Here is a 19,416-nt window from a genome sequence, read left to right on the forward strand (position 1 = left end):
TGAACTGACCGGTGGCAGGAAATGACCACCATTCGGTAAACCTTTTACCGATTGGCAGTTATTTCAATGCATTTTGTTACAGGACTGCAGTGGTTACATACTGGGCTCAGCTGTCTACCGTGACATCACTTCATTTTGACTTGATGACATGAATACACAGCTTTACTGATTGACAACCTATACACATAGGGCCCCGATTCATCAATACCGACATTAAACACGCTAGTCTTGATGAGGGTGAGTGCAGGAGACATGAATCCGGAGCGCCGGACTGGTGGTGTTCACCTTCATGTGCGTCTCAACACAAATCCTACTCCAGCCCCTGCTGGCGTAAGGTTTGTGATGCAGTGAACTCCACCGTTCATCATGAATTTGACGAACAGTGGCAGCCATGCCCCCATTTTGCCCTAGTTCCACCCATTTAGGCAGAGATGGGAGAAACTCTTCAAAGCTTTTACTCCATTTTTGTGTTTTCATTTTTTCCTCCTCTGCTTCCAAGAGACAACTTTTTTAATTTTTCTGTCTTATAAGGGTTTGTGTTCTACATTTATAGTTTTGAGTGACAACATAATTCTCCAGTTCAATATGATTCCAAAAAAAAAAAATTAGGTCTGTGTTACCATTTTCCAAGGTCCATATTTTTTTTTTATTTTTCCATTGACGGACCTGTGGGAGGTCTTGTTTTTTGTCTTGCACGCTGACATATTAGTTTTTTTATTGGTACTATTTTGGGGTACATTTGAAATTATGATAGTTTTGTATATTTTTTCTTTTTTGTGGGGGGAAGGTTCAGGAACTGAAAAACTATCTTGCTGGGTTAAATAATCTTACATTTTAATAGACTGGACTTTTATAGATTAAACATTAATAAATATACTTTCTATTTATTTTTTAAAAATTTCTCTAGTTTGGATGGGTAAATGGGGGTGATTTGAATATTTATATTCTTACTTTTTAATGTACTCAAAACATTTTTTTGTACTTTATTTTTTTAGTCCCCATTGGGACTTAAATGTGCCATAAATTAATCGCTTGTAATATGTACTGCAATACTTGAGTATTGCAGTATACAGGAAAATTTACGCTCATCTATTCACATGAGCACCAAGATGATGGCAATGGGAAACAGTAACCCACTGTCACCCCGCAAGCGAATCACCTTAGGATGGTGCAATGGGCACAAGAATGAATACCCCACATGGATCAAGCCACTTAAATGCTGCTGTCAAAAATTGACAATGATTGAAACTAGCCCAATTCAATGATGTTATGAAAAAGACTCCACTCCTGAGCCTGCTCCATACACTGCTCCACGACGTAATATGTCAAGGAGCGAGAAGAACTGGAGCAAGAGCAGAATACACATGCATGAATAACAAAGAAAGAGGACATATAAGGTCACTTTTTTCCAATACTATTTTACAGCAGTTTTGATCAGTATTTGTAACTCAGAACCAGGGATGGAACCTACAGAGAAGAAAGTATAACGTGATAATTGGGGCATTTTTTGGATCCACTCCTGGTTTTGGTTTACAAATACTGATGCAAAATAATGACGAAGGCTTCAATATACACAGGGATGGTTTCCATTTATAAGCCCTGACTTTTCATACCTTGATTAGTAGAGGCGGTTGTCATTGGGGATCGCCCTCGCGCCTGTCCCTGCTGGGTCACTGTGGCAGTAGTAGTGGTAACTAGACGAGAGGCTGGTGTATTGGAGAAAGCCACAGTTCTCCCTTCTGGCTTCTGACCATAGAGAACTGGTTGAAACAACCTGTGAGGTGCAATATTAAAATGATACAAATGTCACAAAATAATGTACCCTATATACTCGTGTATAAGCCAAGTTTTTTAGCACATTTATACATGAGTCATTGTCCCAGATGCTGGCAGGGGTGGCGGAGTGGCAGAGCAGCGGGTCACAGAAGGTAGGAACTGGCAGCTGCAGCTGTAACTGTGCCCGTTGCTAAAAGAGAAATGAATATTCACAGCACTGGCAATGAATATTCATTTCTCTTATAGCGCGCGCACAGTTACAGCCACAGCCGCTGGCTTCCAGCAACTGTTAAAAAAAAACAAAAAACCTCCTACTTACCTTCCCTGCGCACCCTAGCAGCATCTTGTTCCGGCTTCCAGCAGCTCCTGCGGCCGAGCGATCATGTGTCCCACTGAGTGGAGAGAGGTGAATATTCATTACCTTAATAAGCGGGGACAAGTGATCGGCCGGCTGCAGAAGCTACTGGAAGCCGGAAGAACAAGATGCTGAGAGGGCGCGCAGAGAAGGTAAGTAGGAGGTTTTCTTTTTTTTTATGCTTTTCTCATGGTGGGCCATGCATACAAGGATAGTGATGAGGAACCATGCATACAAGGATAGGGATGAGGAGCCATGCATACCAGGACAGGGTTGAGGAGCCATGCAGACAAGGATAGGGATGAGGAGCCATGCAGACAAGGACAGGGAAGAGGAGCCATGCAGATAAGGACGGGGATAAGGAGCCATGGATACAAGGATAGGGAAGAGGAGCCCGTGCAAACCAGGATAGGGATAAGGAGCCATGCATATAAGGAGCAGGATGAGGAGGCCGTGCATACCAGGATGGGGATGCGGAGACCATGCATACCCAGCTTATACTTGAGTCAATACGTTTTCTCAGATTTTCAAGGCAAAATTAGATGTCTCAGCTTATATTCGGATCGACTTATACACGAGTACACTGTGTTCCAAATTATTATGCAAAAAATATTTCCTCATATTTTCTCTAAATTACCTATATGAATTGCAGTCATTGTTATTTTCCAGTCATCTAATATTCTAGTATAATTGCAATGTTTTTGAACAAACTGCATATGAAAACAGTATATTTTTAAAAATAAGAAACACTCAAAATGCATGTTCCAAATTATTATGCACAGCAGAGTTTTCAACCTTTTTATTTTGAACAAAAAAATGGTCAATTGTGAAATTATAAGCATTATCAGCTTATTACAAAATGAAATCAGTTTTCAAGTCAAAACTTTATTCTAGGTGATGTTACATTTGCACATAGGACCCCTTGTTCGAAAGAAGCTTCTGAACTCTCTCGTCCATTGAATTTGTCCGTTTTTGGATGGTTTGTGCTTCGATTGTTTTGCATGTGGACAGAATACCCTTCCAGAGCTGTTGCTTAGATGTGAACTGCCTCCCGCCATCATAGACACTCCTTTTGATGATGCTCCAGAGGTTCTCAATGGGGTTGAGGTCAGGGGAAGATGGTGGCCACACCATAAGCTTGTCCTCTTTTATGCCCATAGCAGCCAGAGATGCAGATGTGTTATTTGCAGAATGAGACGGTGCATTATCATGAATGAAAATGATCTTGCTGCGGAAAGCACGGTTCTTCCTCTTGAACCATGGCAGGAAGTGCTGTTTTAGAAACTCCACATAGATTATGGAGTTCATCTTTACCCCTTCAGGGATCCGAAAGGGGCCGACAATCTCTCTCCCCATGACTCCAGCCCAAAACATTACTCCACCTCCTCCTTGTTGGCGCCTTAGCCGTGTTTTCATGGGGTGTGCATCAACCAGCCATCCTCCACTCCATCCATCTGGACCATCGAGCGTTGCACGGCACTCATCGGTGAACAAAACAGTTTGGAAGTCAATCTTCATGTATCGTTTGGCCCACTGGAGCCGTTTCTGCTTGTGTGCAGTGGATAGAGGTGGTCGACAGGATGGCTTACGCACAGCTGCAAACCTCTGAAGGACCCTGCATCTTGTTGTTCGGGGGACATTGGAGGCACCAGCAGCTTCAAGAACTTGTCTGCTGCTATGACAAGGCATTTTTGCAGCTGCTCTTTTAACCTGACGCAATTGCTTGTTGGAAAGAGTCCTCAATTTTTCCTTATCAGCACGCACACGTGTGTGCTGGGAATCAGCTACATACTTCTTGATTGTGCGATGATCACGATGAAGTGTCTTGGCAATGTTGATTGTAGTCATGCCTTGACCTCCACAATTGGTTGCTGCTCAGCAGCCGACACATCCTTTTTCTTTCCCATTTTGGCAAAAAATGTAGGCTGCTTAATAATGTGGAACAGCCTTCTTAAGTAGTCTTGCCTTTATTTGGATACACCTGCCAAACTAATTTGCACAGGTATCTGCAATTGCCTTCAGTGATATAAAGAACCCTGACACACATCACCATCAATGAGTTTAAATGACAAACAAAAAAATTCTAACCTTATCACTCCTAAACTCTTTTTGCATAATAATTTGGAACACAGTTTATATACGGTACCTCATTTTCCCATCTAGCATTGCTTAGCGAAGTCAAATGCACAAGACTCAGTAACTCGTACCATTTTTACCATTCTTAGAACATTATAAGCTTTATTTTATACAATATACTGTCTTTTGCTTTCTTTCCAATACAGTGTTTTCCACCAAAAAATGATTAGCAACAAGCTAAATGAACATACTTCAACTAGAGTATCAAAAATAAAGACTAAGCAATATACCTGTTAGGTTTTATTTTCACTTGGTTGGGTTGCGGTGGAGCGTCAGGCGAATTGTAAATGTCCTCCATTAGTCTTCTAGTCACCTTTAGGACAGGCAGCATCTGGGCTTCATAATGGGTCATTTTATTTTCGCGTCCCAGAAGGTCAAACAGAGAGAGATCTGCCTGCTGTTTAATAGAGGGGTGAAGACAGTCACTTTCACTGTAACAGAGGAAGCGTGCATACAACGACAGCAAGTGAAACATTTTGGTGGATCCAAAACAACAGAAAATATCATAACAAAATTGGACTGGGTGGTGTAAATGACATCGAACTGAGTCTCTTACCTTGGCCCTGCAGAGAAGCCGCCATAAAAATGCCAACCACCACCTGTTTTTTTTTCTCTGTCTCTCCCCCCCAAAAAAGTTATACCCTGGTCTCATCTGACCAGAGGACCTTTTTTCCACATGCCATGTACAGGACACAGCTAGCAGGTGGAAGAAGGAGGTCTGGTCAGATAGCGCCTCAAACAGAGAGCCGCTGTTCCCACACTGTCAAAAGACAAAGAAAACGCAGCAAAAACGTTTAGTGTGAACTTACCCTAAATGTGCAAATCTGCTACAAAGTATTGGCTCAGGGGGCCTGAATACAAAAGTATGTCATAATTTTCAGATCTAGGTTTTTAAAATATTTATAAAACCATGAATTATTTCCTTTACGCTTCATAAATACTTGCTACTTTGTGTTGATATATCACATAAAATCCTAATAAAATGCATTTACCTTTGTGGGTGTAATGTGATAAAATGTGGAAAACTTCATGGTGTATAAATACATTTTCAAGACACTGTAAGTGAACCCCGATCACCAATAATTGGTGTTAGTTAGGCCTTTTTCACATTTCCGTTTGTTGCCGTCAATCAAAATCAGCCAGTTTCTGAAAAAAAAAAACGGATCTGCCCCTTTTTTGGCGGACCCGCTTTTTTCCCCCCATAGACTTGCATTAGTGGCGGATGTTGACTGACGGTCGTCCATTGGATCCGTCATTTAGCGGTTCCCGGGCGGACCAGACGGACCCTGCAACGTTTTTTTTGGTTGGCGGTCCGCTATTTTTTAGTGCGCATGGCCGAACGCTCTGCTCCGGGAAACATTTTAACCCTGAAATACCGTAATGGAAGCGGCAAAATTCTCTCTCTCGTTTTCCTTTAAATTTCAGTCACTAACTTACTAAAGCGGATCCGTCAAAAAATGGATCCGTTGGCATCCGTTTGGGCCACAACGGAAACGGATCCGTTTTTTTACAACCTGGCGGATTTTGACTGACGTCAAATAACTGAAATGTGAAACAGGCCTAAGGCCTGTTTCACACTTCCGTTTTTTCAAATCCGTCAAAATCCGTTGTTTTCCGTAAAAAAACGGATCCGCCATTTTTTGCAGGATCCGTTTTTTTTGTCCCATAGACTTCCATTACGGTTACCGCGGATCCGTCAAAAAAACGGCTCCGTTTTTTAAAAAACGGATCCGTTGGCATCCGTTTCCGTCAAAAAAAACGGAAATGGATCCGTTTGGCGGACACAAAAACGGAAATGTGAAACAGGCCTTAGTGGCTCCACAAAGAGCAGAGCAATTATTGCAACATTTACAACTATTATGGCAGCACATTGTAAATCTCTATTAAGTCCTAACATACTGTACTTTTCTATGTTTAAATTAAAGGACAGCAAAGACTTCCATATGCACCACACATAAAGAGAACCAATACAAAATACTGATGCATTGGTACCATACCCCCGAGGTCTTGAATAGACTCTTCCCCAACACATCAGATCAATGCTGGAGATGTAAGCTAGACAAGGGTTCTCTCACCCACATTTTTTGGGACTGTAATGTCCTTGTTCCGTTTTGGAGGGAAGTGGGAGGGTTGATCCACAGAGTTTTGGGGATTGAGGTCGCTTTGGATCCATTCAATTATCTCCTTAATGTTCCACCTATGGGTATCTCAAGGGACTCGGCCGGGCTGCTCCTACATATCTGGACTTCGGCAAAGTGTCTTATATCCTCGTTCTGGAAGAAGACTTCTCCCCCTACCATTCAAGATCTAGAACAGAGAATCCAGGAAACAAGGCGACTGGAATATCTCACCGCATGTATTAATAACCAGCTGGGAAAATATCAACGGATATGGTCCCCTTGGGACCTTTTTATGAACAGTAGCACTTAACCGCCAGTGAACGCAGTTTATATATTTTGATATGCTGATCTGTATGCAAAATGTGTCAAATACTCCTTCATACCCTTCCCTTCCCTATCTTTCCCTACGTCTCCCCCCTGTCTAAAAGTTTTGTTGTATTTGATGGAAGGAGAGAGAGGTTGGAAATTTTTTTCTTTTTCTTAAAGTGTAACCTTTCGTGTTTATGTTTTCAAAAGAAAAAAAGCTTTTTCAGATAATAAAATAAACAGTTTAAAAAAAAATTAATGTGATATTGAGATATTTGCACCAGTGCAAACTTAACAGCTATATACACAATAAAATGAATGCATAATCTACCCAGCATAATGAATGGCATAAAAAAATATATAAGTACAATGCTAGAATGGCTTCTTGTTTGTCACTCCTTCCTAAAAACCCATAAAACTTAATAAATAAAGTCTAATATATCCTACAACACTACCAATGAAAACCTGAACTCGTCCTGCAGAAAACACAATCCCCGATGAAAGATCCTTGATGGTAAAGTAAACTAAAAAAAAATATCTATCTATCTATATATACGTACACAGTGCCTTGCGAAAGTATTCGGCCCCCTGGAACTTTTCAACCTTTTCCCACATATCATGCTTCAAACATAAAGATACCAAATGTAAATTTGTGGTGAAGAATCAACAAGTGGGACACAATTGTGAAGTTGAACGAAATTTATTGGTTATTTTAAATTTTTGTGGAAATTCAAAAACAGAAAAGTGGTGAGTGCAATATTATTCGGCCCCTTTACTTTCAGTGCAGGAAACTCCCTCCAGAAGTTCATTGTGGATCTCTGAATGATCCAATGTTGTCCTAAATGACTAATGATGATAAATATAATCCACCTGTGTGTAATCAAGTCTCCGTATAAATGCACCTGCTCTGTGATAGTCTCAGGGTTCTGTTTGAAGCACAGAGAGCAGCATGAAGACCAAGGAACACAACAGGCAGGTCCGTGATTACTGTTGTGGAGAAGTTTAAAGCCAGATTTGGATGCAAAATGATTTCCAAAACTTTAAACATCCCAAGGAGCACTGTGCATATATATCTATATATATATTATATTATGCAAACAATGTGAAAAACATATAGGCAGCTCACCATAAAGGAGTTCCTCTTGATGCAGTAATCGGTGTTCACCTTATGTTTTGCACGGATCCAGGCAGGGAGTATGCCCCAACAAATAGAAATATAAGAAAATTGGGATCCAGCAAAAGGATGAAAGTTCACCAGATTTGTAAGAACTTCTTCTTTATTAATCCATTGTGTCATAAAAAGTATAAGGAACTCCAATCAATTAATAGCATTCCAGCAAGGGACTACATGTTTCAGCACTATGTGCCTTCCTCACAGTCCTATTTCATAATAATTTTTACAAATCTGGTGAACTTTCATCCTTTTGCTGGATCCCAATTTTCTTATATTTCTATATATATTATATTATATAAAGCTCAAGTGTGTGAATGTATGTATGTATGTATGTATGTATGTATGTATGTATGTATGTATGTCCGGGATCGGCATCCGCACCGTCGCAGCTACAGTCACAAAATTTGGCACAGTCACACGTCTGGACCCCCAGAGTGTCCTAGGCTATGTTGTGAGGCGAAATTTTAACCCCACGCGTTCCAATTCACCAAACAATTTTGCCCCTATCTACATAATGGGGGAAAAAGTGTGTGTATCAAGCCCCGCCCCTCATTATGATGTCATAATGGTTGCCATGGCGACGCTGATGTCATCATAGGTTGCAAGCCCCGCCGCTCACTATGATGTCATAATGGTTGACTATGGGATGGAGGATGTGTGATGGGTATATGGGCACTGGACTATGGGATGGAGGATATGTATGACGGGTATATGGGCACGGGCCTATGGGATGGAGGATGTGTGATGGGTATATGGGCACTGGACTATGGGATGGAGGATATGTATGACTGGTATATGGGCACTGGACTATGGGATGGCGGATATGTATGATGGGTATATGGGCATGGGGCTATGGGATGGAGGATATGTATGATGGGTATATGGGCATGGGACTATAAGATGAAGGATGTGTGATGGGTATATGGGCACTCGACTATGGGATGGCGAATATGTATGATGGGTATATGGGCATGGGACTATGGGATGGAGGATATGTGATGGGTATATGGGCATGGGACTATGGGATGGGGGATATGTATGATGGGTATATGGGCACGGGCCTATGGGATCGTGGATATGTATGATGGGTATATGGGCATGGGACAATGGGATGGAGGATATGTATGATGGGTATATGGGCACGGGCCTATGGAATGGTGGATATGTATGATGGGTATATGGGCACGGGACTATGGGATGGAGGATAATTATAATTTGCTATAACTAACCACAGTTAGTTACTATGCCTATCTTCTTTTAGTTTGCTTCACCATTAAGGATCTTTCATGGGGGATTGTGTTTTCTGCAGAATGAGTTCAGGTTTTCATTGGTAGTGTTTTAGGGTATATTAGACTTTTGTTAAGTTTTATGGGTTGTTAGGAAGGAGGGACAAACAAGAAGCCATTCTAGCATTGTACTTATATTTATTTTTATGCCATTCATTGTGCTGGGTAGATTATGCATTCATTTTATTTTATCCAATTGTTACCGTATATACTATTGTATAAGCCGAGATTTTCAGCCCATTTTTTGGGGCTGAAAGTCCCCCCTCTCTGCTTATACACGGGTCATATACCTGGGGGTCGGCGGGGGAGCGGGGGTGCCAGAGATCATACTTATCTGTCCTGCCGCGGTCTCTGCAGCCTCGCTTCTCCACCGTCTCCCTTCCTGTCTTCAGCGGTTACATGGTACCGCTCATTACACTCATGAATATGCGCATATTCATGAGTGTAATGAGTGGTACCACATGACCGCTGAAGACAGGAAGGGAGACAGTGGAGAAGCAAGGCTGCAGAGACCGCGGCAGGATTGGAGAGTATAGCGATATTCACCTGTCCCCCGATCCATCGCTGCTCACCGCTGTCTCTGCTGCATCCTGTGTCAGTGACATTTAGGCAGCAGGGGGCGCGGTGACGTGATTAGTGCGCGCCACCCCTCTGCTGGTTGAACAGTCACTGACACAAGAAGCGGCAGACAGCGGCAATGGACCCAGGAGAGGTGAGTATAGCTTTTTTGCAGCAGCAGCATTTGGAGCATATTCTATGGAGCAGCATATGGGGCATATTCTATGGGGCAGCATATGGGGGGCATAAACTATGGAGAAGCATATGGGGCATAGTCTATGGAGAAGCATATGGGGGGCATAATCTATGGAGCAGCATATGGGGGCATAAACTATCGAGCAGCATATGGAGGCGTAGTCTATGGATTCCACCCTCGGCTTATACACGAGTCAATAAGTTTTCCCAGTTTTTTGAGGCAAAATTGGGGGGGGGTCGGCTTATACACGAGTATATACTGTAAGTTTGCACTGGTGCAAGTATCTCAGTTTCACATTAATTTAAACATAGAAAAGTACAGTATGTTAGGACTTAATAGAGATTTACAATGTGCTGCCATAATAGTTGTAAATGCTGTGTGTGTGTGTGTATATATATATATATATATATATATATATATATATATATATATATATATATTATAACAAATTATAATGATTGTGTATATATATATATATATATATATATATATATCTCTATCTGAGTGTACACTGCGTTCCAAATTATTATGCAAATTGGATTTAAGTGTCATAAAGATGTAATTTTTTGTTTTTCAAATAAACTCATAGATGGTATTGTGTATCAGGGCTCTTTGGATCACTGAAATCAATCTCAAATTCCTGTGATAATTAGTTTACCAGGTGAGCCCAATTAAAGGAAAACTACTTAAGAATGATGTTCCACATTATTAAGCAGGGCACAGGTTTCAAGGAATTTAGGAAAGAAAAAGGACCTCTCTGCTGCTGAAAAGCATCAAATAGTGCAATGCCTTGGTCAAGAGATGAAAACATTAGATATTTCCCAAAAATTTAAACGTGACCATCGTACTGTTAAGAGATTTGTGGTTGATTGTGAGCACAGACATGTTTGTGCTGATAAAGGCAGAATGAGGAAGGTTTCTGCCAGGCAAGTTCATCAGATTAAGAGAGCGGCTGCTAAAAAGCCATTACAAACCAGCAAACAGATATTTAAAGCTGCTGGTGCCTCTGGAGTCCCTCGAACCTCATGGTGTAGGATCCTTCAAAGGCTTGCTGTGGTGCATAAACCTACTATTCAGCCACCCCTAAAAAGTGTTCACAAGCAGAAATTGTAGCAGTGGGTCCAGACATACATGAAGACTATTTTTCATACAGTCTTGTTTACTGATGAGTGTCGAGCAACCCTGGATGGTCCAGATGGATGGAGTAGTGGATGGTTGGTGGATGGCCACTATGTCCCAACAAGGCTGCGACTTCAGCAAAGAGGAGGAGGAGTCATGTTTTGGGCCGGAATCATGGGGAAACAGCTGGTAGGGCTCTTTAAGGTTCCTGAAGGTGTGAAAATAACCTCTGCAAAGTACTGTATATAGAGTTTCTGACTGACAGCTGTCTTCCATGGTATAAAAAGCAGAAATGTGCCTTCAAGAGCAAAGTCCTCTTCATGCATGACAATGCACCATCTCATGCTGCAAAGAATACCTCTGAGTCATTGACTGCTATAGGCATAAAAGGAGATAAACTCATGGTGTGGCCACCATCTTCCCCTGACCTCAACCCTGTAGAGAACCTTTGGAGTATCATCAAGCAAAAGATCTATGAGGGAGGCAGTTCACATCAAAACAGCAACTCTGGGAGGCTATTCCGACTTCATGCAAAGAAATCCAAGCAGAAACTCTCCAAAAACTCCCAAGTTCAATGGATACAAGAATTGTGAAGGTGATGTCACAGAAGGGTTCCTATGATAGCATGTAACTTGGCCTGTTAGGCCTCTTTCACACATCAGTTTTTTGCCTTCAGGCGCGATCCGGCTTTTTTTTGTAAAACCGGATCCGGCAAAATGCAATGCCGGATCCAGTTTTTCCCCATTGACTTGCATTAGCGCCGGATCGTGCCGGATGGCATTGCGTTTCATCCGTTTTTTGCCGGATCCGGCAACTTGTCTCATTCCGGCGTCTGGAAAAAACGGCTACTGTAACGTTTTTTGTCTCCGGCGAAAAAGCCGGAAGCGCCGGATCCGGCGCTTCCAGCTTTTTGCTACAATGAAAGTCTATGGGCGCCGGAATGCGCCGGATCCAGAAAAAGACGGATCCAGCCACCGGATCCGGTTTTTTTAAGTCTGCGCATGCTCAGATCCAATTGGCCAGCCCCCAGGAACAGATATAACCTGCTAGACGGATCCAGCAAAAAAACGGATCCGTTTCTACAGTTCTCCAAAATTTATGCCGGATCCGTTTTTTCTAAAAATAGCCGGATCCTGCCTGACGGCAAAAAACTGATGTGTGAAAGTAGCCTTAGGATGTTTTGGAGTTGAATAGCTTTTTTCTTCAGTGAATGTGACCTCCTAATGCTGCAAATTGCACAAATGAACATTTTCAGTTCTTTAAAACAGATCAAATGTTTAGAAATTCTACTGTGCCTAATAATTTGGAACAGTGCAATTTGAGTTTTTATTCATTTTGGAGATTATACTGTTATCATTGGGAGGTTTCTTCAATAAAATTTGATGTATACTCTAACGGGTGATGACTTTTATTAGACTGACTGTCATTTGTACTTACTATTTAGCAAAATCATAGAAAAATATCATTTGCATAATAATTTGGAACACAGTGTAGAGCCCGCCTACTCTGCATAGCCACATTCACTATAATATCCCACATCATCCCGTCAGCCAGAGTTACCAGACTACTACCCCTAATATACCACATCGTCCCATCACACGCCGCCGGGACTACTACCACTAATATCCCACATCATCCCGTCAGAGCCACCGGACTACTACCCCTAATATCCCACATCATTCCGTCAGAGCCACCGGACTACTACCCCTAATATTCCACATCATTCCGTCAGCCTGGGATCAGAACCAACGCGCTGAGTGTAACGGTCCTAACTTTCATAACCAGGATCCCTTTAAGAGAGGCCTGGGGTCAGTACCGAAGCGCAGAGTGGATTTGCCCTCACTTCCATACCGGGGATCCCATTAAGAGGGGCCTAGGGTCAGAATCAGAGTGCAGAGTGGATTTGCACTCACTTCCATATCGGGGATCCCTTTAAGAGAGGCCTGGGGTCCGAAGCAAAGCACTGTATGGATTTGCCCTGACTTCCATACCAATGATCCCTTTAATAGAAGCGTGGGGTCAGAACCACAGCGCGGAGTGGAACGGTCCTAACTTCCATACTGGGGATCCCTTTAAGAGAGGCCTGTGGTCAGAACCAGAGCGCTTAGTGGAATTGCCCTAACTTCCATACCAATGATCCCTTTAAGAGACCCTGGGGGTCAGAACCACAGAACTGAGAGGAACGGTCCTAACTTCGATACCGGGGATCCCTTTAAGCGAGGCCTGGGGTCAAAACCAGAGCGCTTAGTGGAATTGCCCTAACTTCCATACTAATGATCCCTTTAAGAGACCCTGGGGTCAGAACCACAGAGCTGAGAGGAACGGTCCTAACTTCGATACCCGGGATCCCTTTAAGAGAGGTCTGGGGTCAAAATCAAAGCGCTGGATGGATTTTCCCTGACTTCCATACTGGAGATCCCTTTAAGAGGGAAGATGTGCCTATGGGATGGAGGATGTGTGATGGGTGCGGAAGGGGGCGATTCATTTCTGTCATGTGCTCTCTGCTCCTTTCTGGGGGGCAAACAATGGCTGGGAGCTTTGTTTCCGAGGATGCTAGATTTCTCCTAACAGGTCAGTATCTGCTGAGGTGTTGTCGAGGGGGAAAACTGTTGCTCATAGCAACCAGTCACAGCTCAGCTTCTTTCAAACAGCCCCGGTGAAATGAAAGATGCTTCGTGATTGGTTGGTGATACACACATACATTCAATTTTATATATGTAAATAGATAGATAGATAGATATAAACACTGACACCCAACCCTTTGCTGCAGGGTTTTTAAATGGAATCTTTGGCCATGGGCCACTTGTAATACCCGGCAGGAGGGAGCAAACAGCCCCACTACCATCCTGTCGTTCACTCCAAAAATAAAAGCCCATGCCGGGTTTTCTTAAATCTGCCTTGGACAAATAGCTTGTCCAAGACCAAACTTAAGGCCCCATTACACATAACGATGTCCCAGTGATCCCACCAACGATCCGACGTGGATGGGATCGATGGGACATAGTTAGCTGATCGCTTGTGAGCTGTCACATAGCCAGCCCCTCCAGCGATCAGGACCAGCGAGCAAGCTGGTTTCCAAAGTAAACAGCAGGTATCTAAGAGCTGCGCGGCTCCTAGCTACCCGCTGTTTACATTGGAAACCAGCGTGCAGCGTCGCTGATCGTTGCTCTCCCGCTGCCACACGCAGCGATGCGCGCTGGCCAGCAGGAGACCAACGATCAAAAAACGGCCCAGGACGATCCTGCACAATCAGCGATACCCGGCAGGGGGGCCGGTCGCTGATACATGTCACACACAGCGATATAGCTGGCGATATCACTGTGACGTCACAAAAATAGGTATTAGACCTACCGGTAATGATGTTTCCAGGAGTCCATCCTGACAGCACCATGGAGGACGTCCTCCTCCTCCTTACAGGGACAGGAAAGCACACGAGAGGTTAAAAGATCATGTCCCACCCCCTCTCCCTCAGTGATTTAACAAGTACCACAAGGTGGATGATGCTAGTAACAGTTTAATGAAACAATCATATTACAGCATATGACATAACATAATACATTGTAGTATAACACAACCGGGAGGGAACTACCCGTGCTGTCAGGATGGACTCCTGGAAACATCATTACCGGTAGGTCTAATACCTATTTTCCAGGACGTCCAGATGACAGCACCATGTGAAGCTAACTGGTAATCGAAGAAGGCGCTCAAGGCTGAAGTCTGGACCTTTAGAGTGCTGGGCTTAAGGCCTTTATTAAAACCTGCCTGCAAAAAGCTTAGTACGCTAGGGAGGTCAGGGGTGCCTGCCACAAGATCGGACCTGCCACCCTCCAGACAGAATCTTTTCCATATCTTTCGATAGATTGCGGATGTCACCGGTTTCCTACTGGCCTGTAGGGTGGATATGACCTGATCCGACAATCCCTTTGCCTTCAGGATGTCCCTCTCAGGATCCAAGCCGATAGGTGGAGTCTTGCTGGGTTCGGGTGGTGGATCGGGCCCTGGTGGATGATGTCCTTCCACGGGGGTAGTTCGACTGGATTTCCCACCGCCATGGCTCCTAGAAGGGGAAACCAGCTTCTCTTCGGCCAGTATGGAACGATCAACATCACTCTCGCGTGGTCCTCGCCTATCTTCCTGAGCACTGCTGGTATGAGAGCCAGTGGTGGGAACGCATAAGAGAGGGATTCTCTCCAAGTCTGGCTCAGGGCGTCTACGCCTTCTGGGTGGTCCGCTGGATTCAGGGAGTAGAATCTGGGGACCTTCGAGTTCTTTCGGCTTGCAAAAAGATCTATACTGGGGGTCCCCCAACGCTGACAAAGATGGTCGAAGATTTCTACGTTCAGTTCCCACTCTGTCGGGTGGATCCGTTGTCTACTCAAGTAGTCGGCTACTTCGTTCTGAGAACCTTCTAGGTGTACTGCGGTCACAGATTGGACTGTTCGTTCCGCCCAAGCGAATATTTTTTCCGCTAGGGCCTGTAGTGGTTGATGTCTGGTCCCTCCCTGGTGCTTCAGGAATTCCACTGCCGTTATATTGTCGGATAATATGCGGACATGACGATTCTTTAGTACCGACTGGTTTCTCCGCAACGCTTCCCAGACCGCGAAGAGCTCTCTGAAATTGGAGGATCTGGTCCTGATGCCTACTGGCCATTTCCCTTGGAAGATCTTCCCTTCTATGTGGGCTCCCCATCCCCACGCACTGGCGTCTGTGGTGACTACCACGTATGGAGAGGTTGTCCATTGTACGCCCACTTGAAGGTTTCTGGACTGTGTCCACCACCGAAGGGACTCCTTTACTCGTTCTGGCAGCCTTAGGGGTTTGTCTAGCGACGCCTGACTTCTGTCCCACTTTGCGAGGATCTCTCTCTGTAATAATCTCGAGTGGAATTGGGCCCATCGGACACACTGGATGCAGGCTGTCATGAGGCCCAAGACCTCCATTGCTTCTCTTATGGAGCATTGACGCCTCAACAGGTCTCTGATTCTGGCCTGAATAGTCCTCTGCTTCTGCTCGGGTAGCCAGGATATTCTGTCGACTGAGTCTAGAAGGACTCCGAGGAATACTTTTCTGGTGTCTGGCCTGAGGTCCGACTTCTCCCAATTGATCACCCAGCCAAGGAACTCCAATACGGTAGTTGCTCGGATCCTGTCTCGAATGAGCGCTTCTTTGGATCTTGCCACCAGTAGGAAGTCGTCCAGGTATGGAATGATGACAATACCCTGATCTCTCAGGTAGGCTACCACCTCTACCACCAGTTTTGTAAAGATTCTGGGAGCTGAGGCCAACCCGAATGGAAGATACTGGAACTGGAAGTGGCAGGTCCGGGCTGGTAAACTGACCGCGAACCTTAGTAGGCTCTGGGATGAGGGATGGATAGGGACCTGGTAGTATGCCTTTTTTAGGTCTAGGGTGCACATGACGGCATCCCTGTCTATTAGGAGGATTGCGGATCGGATCGATTCCATCTGGAATCTCTTGTACCTGACCCAGGCATTTAGTGGTTTCATGTTTATGATGGTACGGGCCTCGCCGGATGGTTTTGTGATCGAAAACAGGGAAGAGTAGTGCCCTCTTCCTCTTTCCGTCAGGGGAACTGGTATTATGACCTTTGAGTTTACCATGTCCAGTAGATCCGTCCACATTGCGGAGTCCTCCAGGACGACAGTGGGGGCAATATATCTGTCGGGGGGAGGTGAATAAAGCTCTATACTGTAGCCTTCCGCGATGGTTCTGAGGACCCACGGATTGTGGGTGACTCGGGACCAGTTTGCTGCGAAGTGGCGAAGTCTCCCCCCAATACCTATGGCGTCATTGCCTCCTCGATCTAGATGTTGATGTGAATGAGGGACTCCTGTTCCTCCCACCTTGGCTGAAGGAGCCCTTATAGGAGCTTCTATTGGACCTTGCCCGACCCCTGAAGTCAGTCTGTCTCCTGGAGAAGGAGCCTCTCCGAAAGGACTGGGGCCGCCTGGGTTTTTCCTCCGGGAATCCTTTATTTTTATCGGACACTAGCTCTAGAATGTTATCTAGGGCTGGACCAAATACCCTCAGGCCCGAGAAGGGGATGGCGCATAGCTTTGTTTTAGAAGCGTTATCCCCCGACCAGGATTTAAGCCAGACTGCTCTCCGGGCCGCATTAGAGAGGGAGCTATTTCTGGCTGCAAACCTTACTGATTCAGCCGACGTATCCGACAGGAACGCCGTGGCTGATTTCATGAGAGGAAGTGATGCTAGGATCTCTGATCTAGGGGTCTTGTTGGTTAGGTGTTCCTCCAACTGCCCCATCCACAAAAAACATAGACCTGGCCACCGAGGTGGCTGCTATGTTAGCCCTAATAAGAGCCGCCGACGTCTCCCATGTTCTCTTTAACAAGACGTCCGCCTTCCTATCCATCGGGTCTCGGAGACCTGATGAGTCCTCGAATGGGATGGCCGTCTTTTTGGTAACCTTGGCGACTGGGATATCTATTTTAGGGACTTCCTCCCATGCCCGTGTTTCCTCGGGATCAAAAGGCAGTCTATTTTTAAAGTCTCGGGAGAGTATCAACCGACGCTCTGCCTCTTTCCACTCCTCCTGGACCATTGTTTTGATGTGTTCACTTACAGGGAACACTACCTGTTTCCGGGCCACTAGTCCTCCAAACATTAAGTCCTGTCTGAACTGTGGTTTAGGGACTTCCTCTATCTCCATAGTATTTCTGACTGCCTGGACCAACTCGTCCGTGTCCTCCAGTCTGAACAGGTACTTCCTGCTCTGATCCTGTATATCCCCCAGGATCTTGCCTTCTTCCTCCTGATCTGAATCCCGGAAGTCGAAGTCCTCGCTAGGGCTTGCTTCTGACACTGGGTCTGCTTCCCACCCTGGACGCTTGCGACTCGGCCCTGGGAGGCTGGCTGTAGAGGCCTGAACTTCCTCCCTTATTAGGGATCTCATTTCGGCAAGAAGGGATGGCTGTTCCTCGCCTATGACCCTTGAGGTACAGGGTCCGCATAAGGTCTTGCTATAGGTGTCTGGCAGCTTTACCTTGCATACGGGGCATCGGACCGATTTTGAGGTGGCTTTTGCCGGGTCCTTCACCCCCGAGGGGGATTCTGCCGGGGTTCCCTTCTCCTAATAATACAGAAGGGGCACCTACTCAGATCTGGGCTGTGAGGATGGGTGGGGGAGGGTGGTCTGCGCTATGCGCACTTACCCCTCCACCTGCTGGAGCGTTGCCTTCCATCCTGGCACGATTCTGCAGGGCGCTGTGGACCTCTGGAGCACGCGCCCGGGATTCAAAGCCGGCGTGTGACGTCACCGGATGTGACGCGCGACCTCTCGCGATAGGCCGCCTCTTCCACTTCCTCCCGGCTGCTCCTGCGCGTGACAGCGCTCTGCTTCTATCCCCGGTGCCCGCTCAGCCAGCCGCTTGCAGGGAACCGCCCCCCGCCTGCTATGGCGGTCTGTTGGAGCCGTCTCCCGGCGCTGACCTCGCCGCCGTTGGAGCCATCCTGCGGGAGCTCGGCCCGCCGCCTGCGGGGGCCCGACCTCCGCCTGTCATGGCGCTGCTGGAGCCCAGCGCCGACTGCGCCATCCTTCTGCTGGTGCCCGCTCGGCCAGCCGCCTGCGGGGAGCCGACCCTCGCCTGCTATGGCGGTGAGTCCTGGAGCAGAGAGCCTCCCATAGGGAGGAACGGCTCCCTCCAGTAGCGTCGTCCAGCTCCTGGCCTTTGGAGCAGAGGGACTCCCCATCGGAGAGTTTCGGCCCCGGGACCTCTTGACAGGGGAAGGCTTGGACTGGCCGCACGATCCCCTGAGCCCCCTCCGGTAAGTTCTCGTGTGTCCCTCCGTGTAGGGACAGGAAAAACACTGAGGGAGAGGGGGTGGGACATGACCTTTTAACCTCTCGTGTGCTTTCCTGTTCCTGTAAGGAGGAGGAGGATGTCCTCCATGGTGCTGTCAGGTGGACGTCCTGGAAATCAGCGATATCGCTGTGTGTGACGGGGCCTTTACTTTTATTCTGCATTGCAACCACAGCTAAATCTGGCATATCTGGAAAATCATTGGTCAACAAATGTAAATGAAGAACATTCCTCAGTCAATAACCTCATTGATAGCATGCGTACACGTGTAGGTGCATGTATTTCTGCAACTGGCACTCATACTCTGACACTCATACTCTATACTTAATAAATCCAGATTCTTTCAAAATTTTGCTTTTTTATAACTCCAAAAATGTTGAGGGTTGTATTTTCTAAGGTATTTTATAGCATCTTCGCTTTAGTCCACATATCTGTTGATCCAACCACTTTAAAAAAGTTGTCCACTAGTTGGACAACTTCTCATACCCCTCGCATGGCCCTGATAAAATAATAAAGCTTATACTCACCTCTCCCCCCGGCCAGGGC

General features: G+C 45.6%; 1 protein-coding gene across 4 annotated transcripts in view; it reads right to left on the reverse strand.

The window, feature by feature from the left end:
• Positions 1-19,416, reverse strand: part of LOC141060699 (E1A-binding protein p400-like) — a 130,292-nt gene that overhangs the window by 10,062 nt on the left and 100,814 nt on the right. For all 4 annotated transcript variants that reach the window (XM_073557021.1, XM_073557019.1, XM_073557022.1 and 1 more), the window contains 2 exons: positions 4,498-4,664; positions 1,614-1,774 (listed from right to left, as the gene is read on the reverse strand). In XM_073557021.1, the coding sequence (XP_073413122.1) occupies positions 1,614-1,774; positions 4,498-4,664 (328 nt within the window). The remainder of the gene's footprint in view (positions 1-1,613; positions 1,775-4,497; positions 4,665-19,416) is intronic.

This window comes from Dendrobates tinctorius, unplaced genomic scaffold (assembly GCF_039654945.1).
Source record: "Dendrobates tinctorius isolate UK_male_01 unplaced genomic scaffold, ASM3965494v1 ptg000243l, whole genome shotgun sequence".
Lineage (NCBI taxonomy): Eukaryota > Metazoa > Chordata > Amphibia > Anura > Dendrobatidae > Dendrobates > Dendrobates tinctorius.